The 20256-nt window shown below is 39.8% G+C and overlaps 2 protein-coding genes across 5 annotated transcripts in view; one reads left to right on the forward strand and one right to left on the reverse strand.

The window, feature by feature from the left end:
- Positions 1 to 4326: 4326 nt before the first annotated feature.
- On the forward strand, positions 4327 to 17160 carry relt (RELT TNF receptor). 2 transcript variants are annotated; one of them, XM_014995454.2, is made up of 11 exons: positions 4327 to 4573; positions 5946 to 6020; positions 6102 to 6194; positions 7020 to 7204; positions 7316 to 7368; positions 7461 to 7715; positions 11276 to 11356; positions 11994 to 12066; positions 13915 to 14295; positions 14516 to 14644; positions 15259 to 17160. In XM_014995454.2, exons 2-11 carry the CDS (start codon positions 5979 to 5981, stop codon positions 15260 to 15262), a joined length of 1296 nt encoding a protein of 431 aa, XP_014850940.2. In that variant the 5' UTR covers positions 4327 to 4573; positions 5946 to 5978; the 3' UTR covers positions 15263 to 17160. The 2 variants fall into 2 exon arrangements, with proteins under 2 accessions (XP_014850940.2, XP_014850941.2); XM_014995455.2 differs by having other exon boundaries at positions 7464 to 7715.
- p2ry2.1 (purinergic receptor P2Y2, tandem duplicate 1) overlaps positions 17058 to 20256 on the reverse strand; it is a 44925-nt gene continuing 41726 nt past the window's right edge. For all 3 annotated transcript variants that reach the window (XM_088011894.1, XM_088011892.1, XM_088011893.1), the window contains exons 2-5: positions 19723 to 20076; positions 18707 to 18875; positions 18253 to 18604; positions 17058 to 18171 (exon numbers count right to left, since the gene is read on the reverse strand). In XM_088011894.1, the coding sequence (XP_087868020.1) occupies positions 17980 to 18171; positions 18253 to 18604; positions 18707 to 18875; positions 19723 to 20059 (1050 nt within the window). In that variant the 5' untranslated portion in view covers positions 20060 to 20076 and the 3' untranslated portion in view covers positions 17058 to 17979. The remainder of the gene's footprint in view (positions 18172 to 18252; positions 18605 to 18706; positions 18876 to 19722; positions 20077 to 20256) is intronic.

A 20256-nucleotide genomic window follows, 5' to 3' on the forward strand; every position in this document is an offset into this window, starting at 1 on the left:
AGTGATCACCGTTGGGACTCGACTTTCTGTAAGTGTTTGACTTATGAAAAGCCAAGACAGCTTAAAAAGTGACTTGTCTTTGCAGCCATTGTGCATGACCTTCTGAAAACAGTGAACACCCTGGACAAGTTCACACTGTCTCATAATCTAAATCTCTACAACTTTTCGCTTCTTAGGTTGTTCCTTTTACAGATGCAGGTTGAATAGTACAGGATTTTTTTTTTTTCATTAAATTTAGAAAAAGCTTAAAAGTGGTCTTTTTGAGTTTCATTTTTATGTGTGTCTTCTCACAAAAACCTGGTGTTATAGCATGTGTAAACTTTCAAAATTCCCAGATTTAAAAACAAAATATGTTACTTATTTACTTACAGACTTTTATTTTCATCAAAACACAATTCATCAAGTCGGACCTATTCATTGTAATACGGCATGTTTCAGTAAAATATCCAGAAGACAAAGTCTCATAGGGACAAATGCAACAATGCTTCGTAACATGAACTGTAATTGTCAAATGTCCTTACAAGGTATCAACAATCCATTTGGTATCTGCTGTTATATAATTGGAAAGTCGGAGAAGTTGTTGTCGTTGGAGCTTTTATTTGCAACTAAGCTGTTTCATCAATCTAAGCTCTACAGTGTGTTCTCATTAGACTGTTTGCCAAACAGATGCTGCTAGATGTCACCTTAAAAAAAAAAAAAACACCTACTGGGGTGCCCAGACTTGATACCAAAACGTAAAATGTCTGGTGTCCAGCCGGAGTCTCCTCGTCTGCCCAACAAAGACAGCTCAGTGCCGACTTTGAAAGCCGACAGGGTGTTAGCCTGACCCATGATCTTCCCCCGCTGCTCCGTCACCTCACATTCAAAGGCCTGGAAGTTCCACTCATTCTTGTGTTTCCTGTTTTGTGGTCCCGTCCCTCCTTCACAGCTTCATCCAGGAGGATTTCTCAGCTCAGCTGCGTCATGACATCAAGAAGCCAGAAAAAGCTCCCAAACACGTTTTGCCTGTCCTTGCCTCCAAAGCCACCACAGAAGGGAATAATGTCCCTGTTTTTGTCAACCTGTTGACCATTGCTTCTTTATTAGAGCTATATTTAGCCCTCCTGAACAAAACAGAAAATTCGACATGTCATCTGACGTCGCGGCGGCTTGTTATTGGGATGCGTCAAACGGCAGAGCAGAAGGTGTCAGGTAATTACTGTTTTAACGGCGTTTAGGAAAATTCACCACGAGTCGCTCTTCCTCCTTGAATGTGTTTTCTGGAATTTGACTTGTGTTTTGCTGTTTCCGTCCCGTCACATAAAATGACGACAGCACTGAGGGTGCTGTGTTCCATGGGCATTTTTGTTGTGTTTGCTGAGATATTCTGAGAGGTGCTAATATCCTGGTTGTATGCCACTTTTCCACCGCCTCCCACTTTGTATCTGTCGCTTTTGTCTGCTCTCTACTTCTCGTTCCTCTGTCTGTACCCCCCCAACCACATGCACCCTCCAAACCAAAGCACATGGCAGACCCTGGTGTAACTGTCATCAAAGGCAGGCTTTGAAAAGGGAAACACAAAAATTGCAATTATATAGGACTGACAGCACAGTCAGGCCAGCAAGGACGGCGAAGGCACGTGGAAGACGAGTGAATGAGTTCAAAGATGTGAGACAACGCTATAAGAAGCAGACAAAGACCTCAGACCTCTTTGATTATGTAAGCTCTGTGCTGAAAGTCTGTTTTAGTCATGCTTCCAGGCACGTTTTACCTGCAACAGTAACAATTCATCTTATTTGGAGAGTGTCTTAGGTTTTGTTAGAGACCATTGGGAAACAGCATCACAAACCACCAGGAAACATGCCATACTGAGTCCAACACATGGTTAGGGTATAAAACAATATCAAAGTAGAGTATTTATCAAAGATGCGGCCAAATCACCAATTTGTTATGCTTGCCACAAAAAGAAAGAAAGAAGGAAAGAAAGTTCATACACTTTTTTGTTTCTGGTTCAGTACCTTAAGTTAATGCAAAGAAAAGGCATATTTCAATCCAAACAGTGATTTAAACCCCAACCACCAACCAAAGACAATCAATTTGGAAGCTAGAGATTTCCTTCATAGACACTGGACCTGAACTACTTGCCCAAACTAGACTGGGTTCTCCAAGGCAAATGTTGGAGTCTTCACCACTGTCATAAGTTCAGTAAGCAAGTAGCTTACTATGTATGTGGCTACCCAGAAGGAGACCTTGTATGATGGCTTTGATGGAAGCGCCCATTCCGACTGACAGAGAAGTAAAATCATAGTTATAGTGTTTGGTTTTCTTCCCAGAAAATATTAGATAACATAATTCTTACAAGATTCTAACAGAAAACCATGTTTCATTTGAAGAAAGCAAGAAAAGCAGTTACTCCATATCACTTAATTTACTGACAGATTTTGTAGCAGCTCCCATCAAGCTCCGAAGAAGCTTACTTCCTAAAGCGTGATAATGTTTTACATATTAAAAATGTCACTTTTGAGAGGCAATTGTTTGGAAAAGCAAAGAACAATGGCTTTACGAAGGCCAAGGCATTCAAGGACACGAGAGTGCTCACGTGTCTGTGAGTGCAACTGAAGTCCACATGTGACAGTCCTTTTGTAGTGGGTTAGTTGGGAAAACCTCAGGCAAACTGGTTTGTAAAAGCGTCACATTTACAGACACTGGAGGCTTTGATTGCCTCCAGTGTTGCAGTGGTTGCATAAACAGTTTTGGGGCACTTCTGTATTTTTTTAAATATAGATACTCTCTACCTGCAGGTGTTTTTTGTTGTTGTTGTTTTTTTTTTACAGAATCCACCTTCTGTCACCTGACTGATTAGCAAGTCCTATATCCCACCACTATACTCAGTCGCTCAGCTGCAGATGAAGTACTGCTGCCTCAGTGCTCTGCTGGAGGTCAAACGAGGTTCTTTGGAGAAAGCCAGCATTCCTGTAGCCATGTCCAATTTGTTACTTGACACTTTCCAAAAACAGAGGCATTTAATTGCGGGTCCCGTTTTTGTTTTGCTCTCTCTATCATTGCCGTTTTATTGATCCGTTTTTCAAAATTTTCAGCTGTATGCGATGTTGCATGCCTGGAGTTGTGTGTAAGTGGATGCTGATGTCTGTGCGCATGTCTGACTTGTAATTAGCTTTGTGCTCTGGTCTGTATGGCATTTTAACAAATGCTTCTATATTTATTTATATGGACATGCTATCAGACTGATGTTTTAGCAGAGTAACTCCGTCCACCTCCTTTGCTTTCCGTCCCTTTGGATTGGGGCTATGCTGTTTTTTAAGCTTTTGTGGTTTCTTTGTTCCCCCTTTATCTTTTTTCAGTTTTTGCAATTCTGAAAATTGTGTCTCAGAAGCTTTTTATTGGCACAAGGATTTTGTCTCCCAGACTGAACTCATAAACGCATTATAATTTTTATTTTGCAGTTTGTGTAAGACACAGCTTGCCGTTGGCAGGCTTCGTACCATTCAGATGTTTGAGTGTGTCTTTGTGTGTATTTCCCCTTTATGAACAAGCCATGTGGAAATCAATTGTGTAGATGCTACATACATATAATACTGTGCAAAGGTTTTACTCCTTATTTCTTTATTCTTTGCTTCCAAGAGGCTATATTTTCTTGTAATCTTTATAAAGTGGTTCTGATTGATAAATCCCTAAGGATGTTTCCATAAAATAAGAGGAAAGCGGACAAGTGGAAAAACATTACTTAAAAGACAAGTTTTCAAGAAACAGGAAGACATTCTGACACAGGTAGCTCTCACCTTCCCAAGAAAAAAAGTAAAATAAAATAAAACATAGCCTCAAGATAATTGGGGTACTATAACGTCTTCATCTCATTAATGTGGCAATTGCACAATAACCGGAACCAGACTGTCCGGCCCTGGTGTATGATGACCAAAACCTGGGGATCTCGGCGATCCATCTTGAAAGGAGTCAGTTGAGGTAGTTCAGATAAGGATTTCTTCTGGTTGTCTCTCTCTGGTTGTTTTCGATTTATGTCTAATTGAAAGGGAAGGAGAGCTCTAACTCTCTGGAGGAACTAAATTTCCAGAATAAATAATTAAAAATGTGTTGATTTTCTTGTTGGGTACCTGTGAAAACATGTTTTTCTACTGGCTCGATGGTTAAGAGCATCATTAAACAAGTATCACCCACACACATGCACAGTGTGCAGGTTGACTGTTTTAGCAGTGACAGACGGGGCATGTCCAGAGGGTGTGTGGGGTGTGTCTGTGGTCAGACTGACCATATAAGACACAGCTAGGAACTCTAAAGATTTTCATTCAGCTGCACTGAAGAGTGCAGATCTCGGTTTTGACTCATTTCTGTAACTTCATTTCATGCTTCATTCATTTCATTTTATTTCCGGTTGAATACGAACTAGTTTGTCTTTTTGAAGCTTTATTTTCAGTGTCTCTCAGAACATTAGTTATCCAAGTGTGTGAGTTAGGGAGAAAACTGCAGCATTTTTAAGTTTAGTATTGATTCGGTTTTATTAGTCAAGCATCCTTGCTGGGTTGCCTCAGCAACCGTGTGGGTCCACTGCAAGTCTGGGGTGAGTATGCAGCTCAGCTGGATCTTCCTGCTCTCCTTCCTCAGCATTATCTCTTTAGTTAGTTTGGTTTCAATTCTGCTACTCTTAGCCCACTTTGTCATCTACTGTTTGTTTTTAGGGAAAACTGCACTTAGAAAAGCACATACCTAACATTTTTGTATATATCTGTTATTTTTCCAGGAAACGCTCACAATTTTCCAAACAATTTGTGCAGAAAAAAGAAATAAAATAAAATCTTACAGCAAACACAGACATCAGTTTGCTTTTTTTTTTTTAAAGTAACATCTTAAACCACAAAGTACCTAGCTGTTTAGTGGTAACTTCAGGCCCATCATGATAATGCCAGGGTTTTGCAAATTCATAGCCCTGTAATTGTGGCTTTAAATGAGAGATCTGTGCAGAGGAATTTCTCTCTGCCAATTTTCATGGTTTATCTTGACATTTGGCCCAATTAATGATGTTTTAGTGCAGTAGGGATGACATTTAGCATGTTTTTTTTTATCACTATAATATTCTGGTATCAGCTAAAACATTTGGGATGTTATGATATTTGTGCATGCTTATGCACACCCATTAAAAACAAGTAATAATTAATTTCATGATGGCACCTGTCATGCAATTCAGTAGATTAAGAGGGAAAAGTGAAGAAAATGAACCAGTTGATTTGCTGCATCATGGTAATTATAATCAAATTTTTACATTTGATTAGATGTTTAAGTAACTTTTTATTTCAAAGTGAAAAGGTGTGTTTTGTCAACCCCTATAATTGAGTTTTGGTACATGGTATTAAAATAGGGGGTCATATCTGGAAGTTTCATCACATTTTAAAAGGTTGTGATAATAATCATAAAAGTTGCTATATGCATATTAAGCTTTAATCATCATTGGTTTGCTCATATGCATTTTTCCCATTAATCTGTTAATAATCTGTGAATCTCAAATGTCCACTCCTGAAGCTTGGAATCAGAAAACACTGCTTCCAGGGTCAGCTGATGTCACGTGTCGAGAAAGATCTCGACAGCATGTGTTAGCAAATGAAGGTGTTGTAGGATGAATCATTGGATGAACTGTATGTGTGAGCATCTGCAGCCCAAAAATAGCTGCAGAAAATCCCTGGTTCATTCACAGGAGTACACAAAAAGCTTTTGAATCATAGTAAATGTTATTTACAGCTCCAAGAGGTGCTTCTTACCGATCTGTGTCCAGAGTCTCGACTTTTGATCGCTAGCAAAAATGACTCAGCTGTTATGAGCATGTACTGTACTTGTATGCTAGTTTGCTCCAAATGGATGGTTATATATTTAAGGTGTCATGTCATATTTGGAGCTTTCGAAACGGTACATTTATGTCCAGCTTGTTTGCTCTGCTGCAGATCATATGCACATAGAAGAATACATTGAAGAAGATGAGGAACCACCTTTGCTGCTCAACTCTCGTCCTTCTCGCGGTATAATACGTTACTTTTGTATGTTTTAATAAACGCAAATATGTTTGCACCTCCCCTCACTCAGACTTATGTATCTTCCAGGTGATAGGCTGTGGTGGGACTGCAGCGGTGCAGTGTCGGTGGGGAGAAGGGTGTGTGTGTTTGCAATGCCCTGCAGGCCAGGAGCCATCCAAGGTGAGCAAATGAGCCACAAGAATAAATGGTAAATTAATTTTCTCTTCCCCGTGTTGTCCACTATGCTTCCTTCAATGCATCTCCCATTGCTTTTATAATCCAAATCAAATATAAATGTGATGAAATGTGCTTGTGCATGTTTTTATCCACAGAATATACAATAAAAAGTAGTGGTTCATTCACTAGAAACAAACAAACAAAAAAAAAAACTATTTAGTTTTGAAATACATTTTATTAAATCCTTATATTAATGTAAAGTCTGTAAAAGTCAAGGAATAAAGGCCAGCATGTAAACTTTTTTTTTTTTTTTTGGAGACTTATTGACAGTGTCTTTCACAAGTATTAATACCCCTACATCCTTCAAACAGCTTGTGACTATTCCATCATTTCCTGAACTCATGATGTGTATGTAGCCTAAAAACAAGTATAGTGACAAGAGAACAGTTTTCCATATCCACTACAAGGCTTTTGACCAATGTTAAACTGGACATCTTAATGCATTCTTTCAACAATAGGTTTCTTTTTGTAAATTTTTAGCTCAAAATAAGTTGAAGGTTGTGTTTGTGGAATAGCACAAAATGCGAAAAAGCTCAAAAGGCACTGCAGGTTTAAAGAGATCAAGAGTTGTTGCCTTAAATCAATTTTAATCACTCCTATTTACTGCCAAAAACTGTGTAAGATTGTATCAGTAAAATCATGAAGAAAATATAAAACACAAACTCTCCTAGCTAAAGTTGACATTGCACAGCACAAGAAAGAGGCTCTGTTGTGTCTTATTTTTCAGTTATATCTCCTCGTGTTTGAAGTCTTTTCTTTCTCTTTCAGCCTTGCAGGCAGGTCCAGAGTTCAGCTGAAGACGTGAAATGTCAGTTCTGCCCACCTGGGAGCTTTTCAGACACGGTCGACTCTGAGCTCTGCCGTCCACACACATCCTGCGAGATCCTGGGCAGAAATGTTTCAGTGTCTGGGACTCTGACTTCAGACGCTGTCTGTGGCAACTGTCTGCCTGGGTGAGAACTGCCGCTTCTGTCTTGCTGCTGCTCCACATGCGCCCGCGATTTAAACTTGTCTCGCTTTAATTTTGTTCCTTGTTTTGTTTTTGTTTTGTTTTCCTCATCCAGATTTCTCTCTCCTGATGGAGGACAAGTTTCCACTGAAAGCGGTTGCACGAAAAGTAAGATTCTTTGCAACCCTACATTTGCTCCCTGGTGTTTATAGGCATCTATTCCTCTGATTCATTTTGCTATTCTTGTCTCCGTCCTCCAGCAGAATTGCATGTCAGAAAGGTTCGCACTGTGGGAAAAGGTTCCTCCAGTGGGACAGGAGGACCAGCCAACAGCACGGTGGTTCGAAGCGCCGAGGAAAAGACGGCGGAGTACGCTGTGTTCGCATTGGTGCCTGTCTTCTGCATAATGGGCCTGTTGGGCATCCTGATCTGCAACATCCTGAAGAAGAAGGGATACAACTGCACTGCTGAGAAGGAGGGGAGAGACGAAGAGACTGCCACACCTCAGAAAGAAGGTGAGAAAGACAAAAAAGTGCAAAATTGACCACGTAATGTCATTGAATCCTGTAATCCTGTAACGATTGGTGCTGTGATGTGCTCTAAAGGCATCAGCGCTCAGAGGAAGCGAGGGCTTTTTTTTTTTTTTAATGCCATACAAGGGTCAATTCAAGAGTCAACAGAGCAGAAAAGTTAAGATGGGAAAATCAAACGAGGTAGACAGAAATCAATAAAAGCTATTAAAAGTTTAAAGTGAGAGAAACTGAAAAAGAAAAAGGATTAAGGGTGTGGGGGAGGGGGAGGGGCTCTAAAACAAATATTGATTCATCACACCCACTCTCTGCACGTTGTAGATAGCATAATAAAAAGGTTTATCTTATGTAAAAAAAAAAACAATAAAAAAAAGTTTGGATAGCCTACAAACTGAAACCTGATTGTAATTCAGCATCCATGAAAAACAAAACCATATAAAAAAAAAGGTAATATTCAGTAATTAATTGCCTAGGTTGTTTATTAGTTAGTCCAAAGAAGATATTAGAGGGCCTTTAAAATGTGAGCCTTAACAGATTTTAAGCTGGCTAAGCTGGCTTCTTCTGCTCTCACCTGGTGGTGCAAAGCAGAGCCAAAGAAGTATTATGACCCAGCAGGAGTGTCAGCTGGGAGCTCAACAGATCCTGTTAAAAGGCTGTTTACGTCTGCACAACAGCTGTTGCTTTTAGGTTTCTTAGTGACTGACATGGAGGAAGAGTGGGGTCTGCTTTCTAGTGAATTCAATTAACAATTATTGCACAATGTGGGGGACATACATGTAGAAATCATTGAACTTTCAGCCCCAAGATGGTCAGAGACTCAACAAGTATGGCGGGGAAAGAAAAAAAAACAATAGAATTGAAAACTGTGCAAAACTTCATATTAAAACAGTTAAAATGAAATAAAAAGCACATTTAGAACATAGTAATGAACATGTGTCCACTTTAGACTTTATATTAGTCTGATACTTATCTGTGTTTTTATGTTCTGTGAAGTAACAGACCCAATGGATACCTTTTCTTGCTCCCTATAAACTTTGACAGGACGTTTCACTGAGTTGAGCAGACGCTCAATGTGATTAAAACCCAGACGGGTGAGCATAGAGGATGCCATTTAATAGTGGCAAGTGCTTCAGGTATCAGCGATGTCTGTTTTTTGTGTTTGTGTAACTGTTGCCTCAAAACTTAAATTGCTCCTGATGCTGCGAAGGAAACTGAACCTGAACCTCGCTCTCTCTGCGGCTCCGTCGTTTCTTCCATCTCCTCTCCATTTATCATAAGTTTCAGTCGTATCTGGTCAAGAACCCGACACCACCCATCCCTCTCTCCTTTCTCAGTCAGATCAATTATTTAATCAGCTCATTTACCTCATTGTTAATGTCTTCTGTTTCGTTCTCCTTGGCCAGGACTCTTTAGTTGCCTTCTGCTCTCAATTCTAAGACTGTTTATATTTACAGTGAAAGAAAAGTTGCTAAGTTTAGTAATTTAATGTTTGAGGGATGCATTGAGGACTGGGAGCAATAACTTGCACATTCATTCTTTCGGGTCTTTTCAGGTCTTGATGCAGCTGCCTATGAATAGACTGAATTAATGTACTATGCTAAATGAGATAAAGGAGAGAAGGAGGGTGTTTATGCAGGGAGTCAGGTGAAGATGATGGAAAACAGGAAACTTGAGAAAGTGAGCTATGGAAAAAATTAAGAGCACGAAACAGAAAACCTGTCCCTATTTCTTTGCCAGCACTGCTACATTATGCTGTTGTTGTGACAGTCTGTCAGTCTCACGATGTCTTTGCTCGGCTAAAGTTAAACAAACTTCCTACTTCTGCAGTTTTCAGACCGACTCTGTCAGGGAGAACACCCCAGAGGCTGAATTACAACAAGCCATTTGCCTTGCAGGACTAAAGCGGACCTGCTGGCAGGACTTATAAATTCCAGGTGTAGAGAAGCATTAATGGGAGTAATATCTCTAAATCTGTGTTCAGGCAGAGTAATGACTCATTAAAAACTCTAGCTCTCCAGTTCTCAGTCAGACGCTGCGGTTGAACTTGATCAAAGAGTCACGGTGTTAACAGCAGATAAAGAGTGCCACTCGGTGAAGGTGATGCTGTTATTTTTCCATAGCAACAGTCACTGTAGAGACAGAGCTATTGTTACGCTCTGACAACAGCCTAATGCTGCTGATGCAAGAGATAGAAATAAAACTCTACACACACACACGCGCGCGCGCGCATACACTCAGAGATATTTCCAATCAATACAGTTGGAGTTCACACTTGGCTCAGTGTCGCTTGGCATTTCACACTACAGCGCACTGAACGCACCAACACACTGAGCTCTGTGTGCTCCAGCAGCGCTGAATGGAGGAGAACTGCTGAGTGAGTCTATTCTGTCCCCCCCCCTCTCCCCCCACAGGCCCTCGCTGCCTTCTCTCACTGTCCTCATCTATTATGGGATGGGGGTGGCCATGGAGGCATTTATATTCTTTGCAGTTAATCTGTCCTCGTCTGTCCTCATCAGACAGAGCGGCTCAGTATGAGTGACTTTGTGAATTTTGGGATTCCTATTAAAAAAAAAAAAAAAAAAGTTTGCATACTATTTACCCTCCTATATGGGAAAAACATTTAATCTGTGATGGAAAAAAAGGGTTATTTTTCAGATTAAAAACATATACTTTGCTTATCAGATATTTGATCACTTTAGCTGCTGGTTGCAATGGTTGCAATCGTCTGTGTGTGAAGTGGGTGGGCTGCCAGATCTGCAGCACCCTCCAGTGGTGGGTCAAGGTCAAAACAACTGTGAAAAAATCGTAGTAATTGTGTTGATATTTTATGTTACCAAGGATTTTACTTGACTGTCCAGTAACAATGGCTACTGTGATAAACGATCCTCTGCCATTGGGCGGTACGCTGTGATTTACAGCTGAAACCAGGTATTTACATAATTATGCTGAATTAAAAAAAAAATTTTCTCACTGCCAGAAGATTAATCAGACCAAACCTCTCTTGTTTTAGGATGGAATTACCAAAATTATTTCTATTTGCTAAATACCAGAAAACCTAGGGGAAACGTTTTGCAACTTTGTTCAAACTCAGAAGTTTATCTACATTTGGTCAGTATCCAAAAATAATTGTCTTTTAAACTGCATGGTTAGGTTCCAACCTTTTGGGCTTCCTTACACAAGCTTCTCACAATAGCTTGCTGGAGTTCTGGACCATTCCTCCTGAACAGAGCTGGTATAACCGAAAGCATTTTGTAGGCCATCTGACTTGCAACTTGCCTAAAACTTCTCCATAGGGTTGAAATCAGGGCTTTGTGATTGCTGACTTTGCTGTTGTCACATTGATACATGTTGGCTGTTTGCTTAGGGTTATTTATTGGGTTATTTATTGTTATTTGGGCACCGACTGGAAGACCAGTCGGTGCCCAAACTTTAACTTCCTGGCTGATGTCTAAAGCTGTTGCTTCACTATTTCTAAATATAATCTTCTTTCCTCGCGATGCAGTCTATTTTATGAGCTAGTTAACATGTTTCCCCCTGTCTTTTAGGTCACAACTGCCCCTACATATCCGATGACCTGAATGAAGACACAATCAGTGTTCTGGTTCGCCTCATAACAGAGAAGAAAGGTATATAACACATCTGATTTGATCTGAGCCTGTGGTCCCTGGTAGATTTCTTTAGTTTTTGCTACCTGTAAATTTCAGATCTGACAAATGTTAGTATCAGACAAAAAATAACCTTAGCAAATGCAAAATATTAGTTTATTTAACTTGTCAGACTAAAAAAAATCTGACAAGATTAAATCTAATAATTGGCTGTGCTATTCTTGTTGGTAACCACTTTCAATTATTTATTTTTTTTATTATTTTTTTATTGCATTTTCCACTTTTGTCTTGTCAGTCCACGTGATATTTTTTGTCCTCAAAATTTTGTGACTACTTCAATACAAAGGGCTGTGCTCGTTCTGATAATTTTGAAGCTTTTGCTTCAAAAGATGCAATTTCCATTTGAAAATAGCTTCTTATATTTTAATTAAGTTGCTGTGTATTTGTCTGATCATTTGAAATGCATGAGTGTGACACACAGACCAAAAGCAAGATACATTTAAGAGGCAAATAATTCTTCTTCTGTACTTTTAACACATATTATCTTTTGCTTTCTTAACATGATCTACTTTTACTTCAGCCGGAGTGCGATAACTTGTGCAACCAATAACATTAAGAGGTGGTGTTTCAATAAGCTGATATTGTCTCTGTTTTTCAGAAAATGCTGCTGCACTGGAGGAACTGCTGCTGGAGTATGAGAGTAAACAGATGAGCAAAGGCTCATCAATCAAGTAAGTGTCATACACACACGCACACACACACACACACACACGCAGTCACACACTGACAAATCCTTGCATGCTTTCACTAAGTTGTCCCCCTTCAGGTCAGATTTAACAAGAAGTCAACTTCACTCCTGTAATTTTCTCTCTAATTATATATACTAATGATATTTGTAATTCGCAGTTTCCTTCAACTTTTTCAACAAAAAGACATAGTTTCAAAAGATGTATTGACCCTTCAGACTGCTCTGGCTGCATTTTTCTGAGTGGCAGCAGTTTGACGCTTGGCGGTGACTCATTCCCACAGGTCTGCAGCGAACGTCTCACACAGTCATAAAAACTGTCCAATTATGAGACTTCGGCAGTCATTTGGTCACTGAGCTCACTGGTGGTCACATAACTTATCAAAGTCTCAACTTTTACACGACCAAGGGTGACTGCGGCTGGAACTTTGGTTGCTGCGGCTTTAAGAATCACTCAAGTAGTCAGAATTAAATTGAAAATGTCAGTTTACGCCGCTGCGCCTCCCTGTTTTCTTGCATGAGATCTTGTTTATTTTTTAAACATATGTTAACATTTCAGTCTGGAATAATATTGAAAGAGTTCTTGTTCTAAAATCTGTTTGTAGTTAAGCACTGTTCAGTGGACTCTTTTGAGAACAGAACCAATCCTTGGATGTAATTTTGCTGTGAGACCCCAAGCCTTTCTAGTTTATTGTTGAAATTCTGCATTTATTTTTAAATGTTACAGATGCATTCACAGACAGAAAGCTTAACTATGTCATGATTTGAAGTACCTTCAGACTGTCACTGCTGGCTTTTAATTTAAACACTGGTATAGATAGCATTAACTCCTTCGTTTGTTCACAGAACATATTATGTTGTAGAGTTTAGTAAGCTGTAAAGTGCATTTAAACTAATCTGAGTTGCACCACTGTACTGTCTAGATAACAGAATAAATAGAAATAAATTATCTTAAAAAACTGTTAGAAAACTGTAGCCTTTGAAAGTCATCTAACCAAATAAATAATATTTTACTCATACAGTTTTTTATTTTAAAAAACTGTTAGAAAACTGTAGCCTTTGAAAGTCATCTAACCAAATAAATGATATTTTACTCATCTTTTGATTTTGTCCTGACTCTTCACCCCTCCACCCCCCCAATTTGTTCAGCTCTGATTTTTATGTATTCCCTTTTAGTGTGAAAAATTGTGAACCAATGGAGATCTCTGTGGCTGGTGCCGGTGTGCTGTTTCTCAATGGGGCCGCAGAAACACATAGCTACAGTTTCAGGAACATTCTGACACACACACATTGTCCACACACAGCTCTGGAAAAAAATCTTTTAGATAGATGCACAGCCCATGGAAGGGGCTTTGTGGGGGGTCAACCCCTTGCTGCAATAACAGAGACAATTGTCTGTCTCTATTTTGCTCTTTACCTTAATCAGCACCTTATAACAATAAAGAGACCTTCAGTTCTTTAACATCAAAATTGCTCTGAGTCTACACAGTCAATGTACAGAGCTACTTCCTGAAACAATTAAACTTAATCTTTTATTCGTTGCTTCGTTGGTATACAGATCTAAGACATCCAGCCTCTGTGCTGGAACAGAGGCATGGGGTACTTGGGGTACTTGGGGTACTTGAGGACCAGGTTTAGAAACCGCTGAACAACATGGGAGAGTGAGCGGAGTTGGCCCATCATAGGACAGAAATTTGTACATTTAGGTTCACTACAAAACGAGGCCAATTTGTGAAATTTTCTAAATTAAAAATGCAATAGTTGACGATTGTAGTCATCTTGTGTGGGTTCGAATAAACTTTCTGACCGTTTTCCCTCCCTTTCTCACCAACAGGTTCCCGATGCTGTCTCCCTTGTCCACCTTCCGCTCCATCCCCAAGTCTTGCCCCCATCAGTCCCACCTCCACACCATCTCGGGTCTCTCCGGTCTCGCTCCCAAACACGGCTACCGTTGCTCCCGCTGCGCTCAGAGAAAGTGGCCTCCTGTTCTCATTCCTCCCCTGGATTCTCTCAAAGACCCTCTGAAGCCCCCGCAGGGCCTCATTCTGCCCTCCTTGGACACACCTGTTGACCAGCAGAAGAACCCTCTGCTGGGGGCGGGTCGCGTAGACACTCATCACCCCCAAGCCGCTGTTGTGCCAAAGCCTGTTCAGAACAAAGTGGACAGCAGTGAAGGGAGGGAGAAAAAAGAAGGAGAGGTGTTGTCTGTTGGGAGGTGAGTCCGGCTAAATGCATTGTTGTTGTTTTTTTATATCTGTTTCTGTTTTTAAATCTTCTTTAACTTCACGTCTGAACCCTGAAAACTGGCCTGAACAGCATTTTGTTTAAACGCTTTGCCTTGCAGTTTCAGATAAAACTATTCTGGTTTCTTTTGGAATATTTGCATTTGTCTTTCTGGCCCTGACTTTAGATAACTTTCTGTTTTTGATTTAAAGATTTCAAGTGGCTCACATACCTGAGTACAAGCCTGTCACCACGGAAACAAAAACATCATCCCAGGAACAAAGAAACTCCCTGTTTGGTGGGAAACATTTTTCCTCCTGTTCATCATCTGGCTTCAGGAGGTACGGTCATAAAAACTCACACCATGTGTCATCACTTTCTTTCTGATTCTCGCTTCAATCTATGTCTCTGCTGTTTCTTTATACTTGATTAAACGGCGAATGTGTTGAAGTGATTGTCAGTTCACTGAAATAACACAAGATAAGTCTCGTGTATTAATTATGACAGAGAAAAAATGTAAATGTTGGATAAAAAAGACAACAAGTAACCATCTTCTCCAACTGTCTGACTATGTCGGGTTACATAGAGGTACCAAGATCATTTTTGTTGTAGCGAATTAATGGGAGTGAGAATATCTTGAAAAACCATAAGTCAGCCTTCTCAAGTTAAATAATTTGAGAAAGCACAGATTATGATGTTATGGTGTTCTGGCTCTAAGTTATTGGGAACAATATCTTAGAAACACTGCACTCAGATTGGCCACTTATTAACAGGCTCATAAATACTTCTATCTGTCCTGCAGATTAAAAACTTTTAGACAGAAGACAATGCTTCAGAATCTGTCCCAGTCCAAAATATTGAGAAGACACAGCTGTAACAAGCCTTCAGTGTTGTTGCATCATTAGCAAAGGATTTTAATGGCTCATTAACATTACCATTTCCTTTGTCTTATCAGATAAAAAGATGTAGAGATGCTGCATGATCATCCTACCTCGTGAAAGAAGACCTCATTACCTGATGGCAGCTTAAACGCCAGGATGGAGACACTCTTCAGAAAACTTAACCTCCACCTGCTGGAAGAAGAAGGAATTGCTTCTCATCGCATGATAAGACGATCTATTGACAGCTTGATCTGATGCTGCTCAAAGCTTAATGTCCAGTCAGCAACGGCGCTGGAAAGCTAATGAGTTTAACGCAGGAGGAGGGTTAGTTTAAACCAAACATCAATGAAACAAAAGATGCAAAATCACTAATCGTTACCGATCAAAATACGGTGGTTCTGCTGCTTTGGATACAACTTTTGTGACCCGTTTCCCTCCCGTTAGCTTTGGAGGAAACCAGACAGCACAACACTGTCAAAAAAACCCATAAATAATCTTTGCAACCAAGTGCCACAGATTAGAGGTAAGAATGTGTTTGTTAACAACTGGTTCATACAAAAAAACGGGTTTGTTCTTCTCTGTGACTTGCATAGAAATTACAGATGAATTAAGGATTTGATTTATTCCTTAATCTGTTGAATGTATTAGCAGAAACTCATCGTGTGCACTGAAGTAAGTTAATCCGGTTGGAGCGTTTAAACCTGAGCTCTGATTTTTACATCTTTAAAGGTCAATATTCGATAAATGCCTATAGCTATTGGAAATCTGTCACAATCCTCGGGGTAAACGTTTCTTATCGAGTTGTGCCATGCAGTCATCTATGCTGATGCCAGATAAACAAAATCATTTCAGTCTTCCAGATTATAAACAAGGATTCAGCATGTTTCAGAGCTCCTCTGGTAACCTGTGAAAGTCTTTTAAAAAGTTCAAAAATGTCGCTGCCCGTCAGACAGATGTTTTCTTCATGCGATAACGTCACAGACCTGCAAACTTTATATTGGATCACAGCGAAGCAGCTTTTGTTGTATCAGTTATTGATTTAAGCCCTGATAAAAAGACACATTTTCTTTTCCACTCTTGTATAATCAAGAAGTTTAAATTATCAATTCAACAATTTCCCGAAAGCAGAATTAAGAACCTCTTGGTACGTTTTAGTTTTTTTTTTAGATAGAGTCCAGTGTGGACCCAGGTTTAGTTGGAAAGGAGGTTTTTTTTTTTTTTTTTTTTGTATATTTTCACTACATTTAAATGATGTTGCAGCTCAGATCTTATTATAAGCAGCAAATATCATTTTGGACCACAAGTGAAAAACTAAACATTGAGAAAGACCGCAATAAAAAAAAACAAAACATGTATATAGATGTAAATATGTAAATAAAACTGAGAGCATACACAAGTAAACTCTTTATTTTGATTTTATACTCTAAAACATAGTACGTACGAAGTAATTCAGGGGTGAACAGCTGCACTGCACCAGTGACAGGACTCTGTCATTCATATAAGCTGAACTGCTGTCTGAAATGGTTTTCTACTCTTAATCTAGGGTTAAACATATCAGTGTTTTTTCTCTCTCTCATCCTGAGCTACACAAACTCACATTTTATCCATCATCGATCTTTAATAAACTAACAAACTGCAGGTAGTCCGGACCCTTACGCAGACTTTAGTTTTCCAAGAGTGTGGCTATTATCAGATTTAATTACTTTATTATGCTCATGTTATGCTGTTTAAAAATAACATGACGTATGTAGAGGAGAGGGCATTTATTATCCCAAGCTGATGATCACGTGTTTTCATCTGATTTCATTGCTTTGGTGTTGTCAGCATTAAATGCTTTCAAACTAGGCAGGAAGGAAGAAAAAAACATCTCATCGGATTTTTGGGGTTTTTATTTATATCGTGCTTCATTTTATTATATCGCATATATTTCTGTATGCTGTTTTTACTCATGAAATAAAGAAGAGCTGTATTTTAAACTGTTTCATTGTTGATTATCCATAGCGTATTGAGGTTTGACATGTATGCATGTGAGATATGTTTGTTGTTATTAGAGTGTGCCAGAGGGACAGGATCTTGAAGAACCAAAATTCCTTCGTAACTACCGCCCCCTACTGCTGATCGCTACACATTACAAGGACTTGACTGGTGATTCTCAAACCTTGGTACCATTGGTGGTACTTCAGGTTGCTTAGTAGGGATTTCCTTTGGAGCTAACGGAAAATAAATGAAAGTATTGACTATTTACATCAACTCGGATATTCAGCAAATAAGCAGCAACAGTCACAGATATTCAATTAGTACAGTGACAAAAGCACTTCATGGTGGGGATTGTATCTTGATGTCAAGAATATTATTTTTACTGTAAGTCCTATTGACATTTCCAACAAATCAAAGCTTTGTGAATTAAATTAGCAACTCAATAATTTATTCTTATGTCGGCTATAAACGGACATTATTGTTATTTCATTGGCAAGACTTGTATAAAGAGGCTTTAACTCCAGGTTGCTTTTAGAGGCAGAGATCAAATATCTTATAAATGATACTCTCTGTCAGGAAGCAACTTACAAAAGATCAGACGCTCAAAACTAATTAGTGCTTAGGGTGAAATGTAAAAATGTTTAGCAAAGTCCAAGGAATATGGAAAAAATTCCAAGTAGTCTACAACATGCCGTTAAATGCTTATTCAATTTTGAAAAAAATAAAATAAAATACCAGGCTTCATGAAGATGTTCCAACTATCTGAGCTGCTTAAAAAACCTCTTAAGAAACAATCCACTCAAGTCTTGGACAGGGAATCAGAGTTTTGTGGTCAAAAAATGTCTTATGGTGGGATTTTGTGAGGACAATTTGCTCTTCTTGGTGAGAGTGCTGCGGGCGTCCCGTCCTGCCAGGAAGTAAAGGATCGGGTCCACGCAGCTGTTGGCGCTGGCTAAAGGTCGTGTCACCTTGTAGGCCACGCTGGCAGCCTCCAGCAAACTGCAGCTGATCTGATGAACACATATTGGATATCTGAGGAGTTTCAAACAGACTGTGAGCCAATTAAAACCGGAATCAGGCCGGAGACTTACCTGTGATGGATCCATCTGTCTCAGGTATCGAAATGAATAGTAAAGACTTCTGGTCAGGTGAAAAGGGAGGAAGCACAGCATGAACGCTGCCAGCACAATAATGATCATCTTCACAGACTTCTGCTTTGACCGTTGGGCCTTCAGACCGCCTCCTTCGCCTTCACCTTCTCCTCTCTCGTTAGACCCCCAGCCGGGCTCCAGAAGCTTCCGAACCATGAGGCCATAACAAATCATCACCACCATGAAGGGCAAGGCAAACATGAGCACCGACACGACTGAGCTGTACACCAGGAAGTCATCGAAAAGCTCTGAGCTGGTGGTGTCATAGCAGATTCGCTCTGTCTTTACATCCCTGGCAGAGGACATACATAAAATACATTCAAAGCTGTGGGAGCAAAATGGCCGACTGTTCAGTTTTCAGTTGCAGACGAGACGTAAAATATAGTTTAATCACCTTGTTCTTGCAAAGTAGAGAATCGGAGCCTGGCAGAATAAAACGCACGCCCACACTGCTACAGACACCAGCCTGGCCCGACGAGCACTGACCCAGCTGAGCGAGCGGACGGGATGGCAGATACCAAGAAACCGATGGATACTGATGCAGCAGAGGAATAGAATAGAACCTGCAAAGGTGATCAAAAATTGTATGTTCTTCATATATATTCGTATGAGTAAATGTTCTATAGCTTATTAGTAAACATTTTGAAACTTTCTAGACTTTTTAAGGATAAATTTTAATTTATAGCATTGGATTTTTTGTTAATGACTGATCAACAAAAAGCAGTGCATTATTTTGAAGTGACAGTAATGTGATACATGCTTTTAAAACATTATAGAATGCATTTTTTGGAAGGTTAAAGTTGTACCTTTCTTTTCTCTAGTTTCAGATGAGTTTCTAATACTATTTTATGACCCAACGCTGCTTTAAAGTTGTTTATGATGCTATTTGTTCAGAAACGTTCTCTGCAAATCTCAGAAAACGTCAGAGAACAGCTGGGTTTACACTCATATTAAATCACACACAAATAAACCCTATGTGCTAATTATTTGACTTGTTTTCTTGTAAATTTTTCTGACACCAGTTGCCTTCATTGAGAGTTCATCAAATAGGCTGCAGTCCTGCATCCTTCATATGTGTCCCTATATTATATTGCACAAATGTGTCTGTCAAAAAAACATTAAGTAGTGATTTGTGGATTCTTCAGTAACAAGCCATTGAGATACTGCTAAGCTTTCACCATGTCTTCTTGTTGATTATATGCTGTGCCAACACATATCATTATATAGTCGTGATATTTGCCAGTAATATATCATATTATGGCCAAATGGCAAATATGAGATGATTTTCCTTTGCTCTACCACTTCCTCTGTGCATCACATTTCAGATGCGATACACAGTGTGTGCTGTATCACAGATGTGTGTGTGTGTGTATGTGTGTGTGTGTGTGTGTGTCTTGGCCCTTGCCATACCATACAAGTTGGCATAAAACAGGAAGCGTATCAGCTTGCAGACCGGCTCGCTGAAGGGCCAATCGTTCTCGTCGGCATAGTAGAAGATGAGGAAGGGAAGAGTGAAGATGTAGAGTGTGTCACACATCGTCAGGTTGAACATGTAAATGGTGGAAGGCTTCCATCGCTTCGTCCGGAACACCATCACAAACAGAGCTGTGGCGTTCAACGCCAGACCAATGACGAAAACCAGGGCGTAGCTGACGGGAAGGAGGATGAATTTAAAGTCTTCGTTAAATCGACAGAAGGGGCTGCTGGAGTTGGAGCTGTTGGTCATGTTGATGTGAGAGTAGGCCATGTTGATTGTGACAGCACCTGACGGGGAAGATTTCGACTGGTTACGAGTGAGTTCACTTTAATATGCAGGCGTTATTCAGAGGGCAAGTAGACGCAGGAAGTGTGTCATCGTCGTAGGATGCTCATCTCGTTCTGATTCAGCAGCACAGTTCAGAACAAATCATGCAGAGCAACGGTCAAAGTTACTCAGCAGAGATT

This window comes from Poecilia mexicana, unplaced genomic scaffold, assembly GCF_051168715.1.
Source record: "Poecilia mexicana isolate PSO_F unplaced genomic scaffold, ASM5116871v1 scaffold_13, whole genome shotgun sequence".
In the NCBI taxonomy this organism is placed as follows: Eukaryota; Metazoa; Chordata; class Actinopteri; order Cyprinodontiformes; family Poeciliidae; genus Poecilia; species Poecilia mexicana.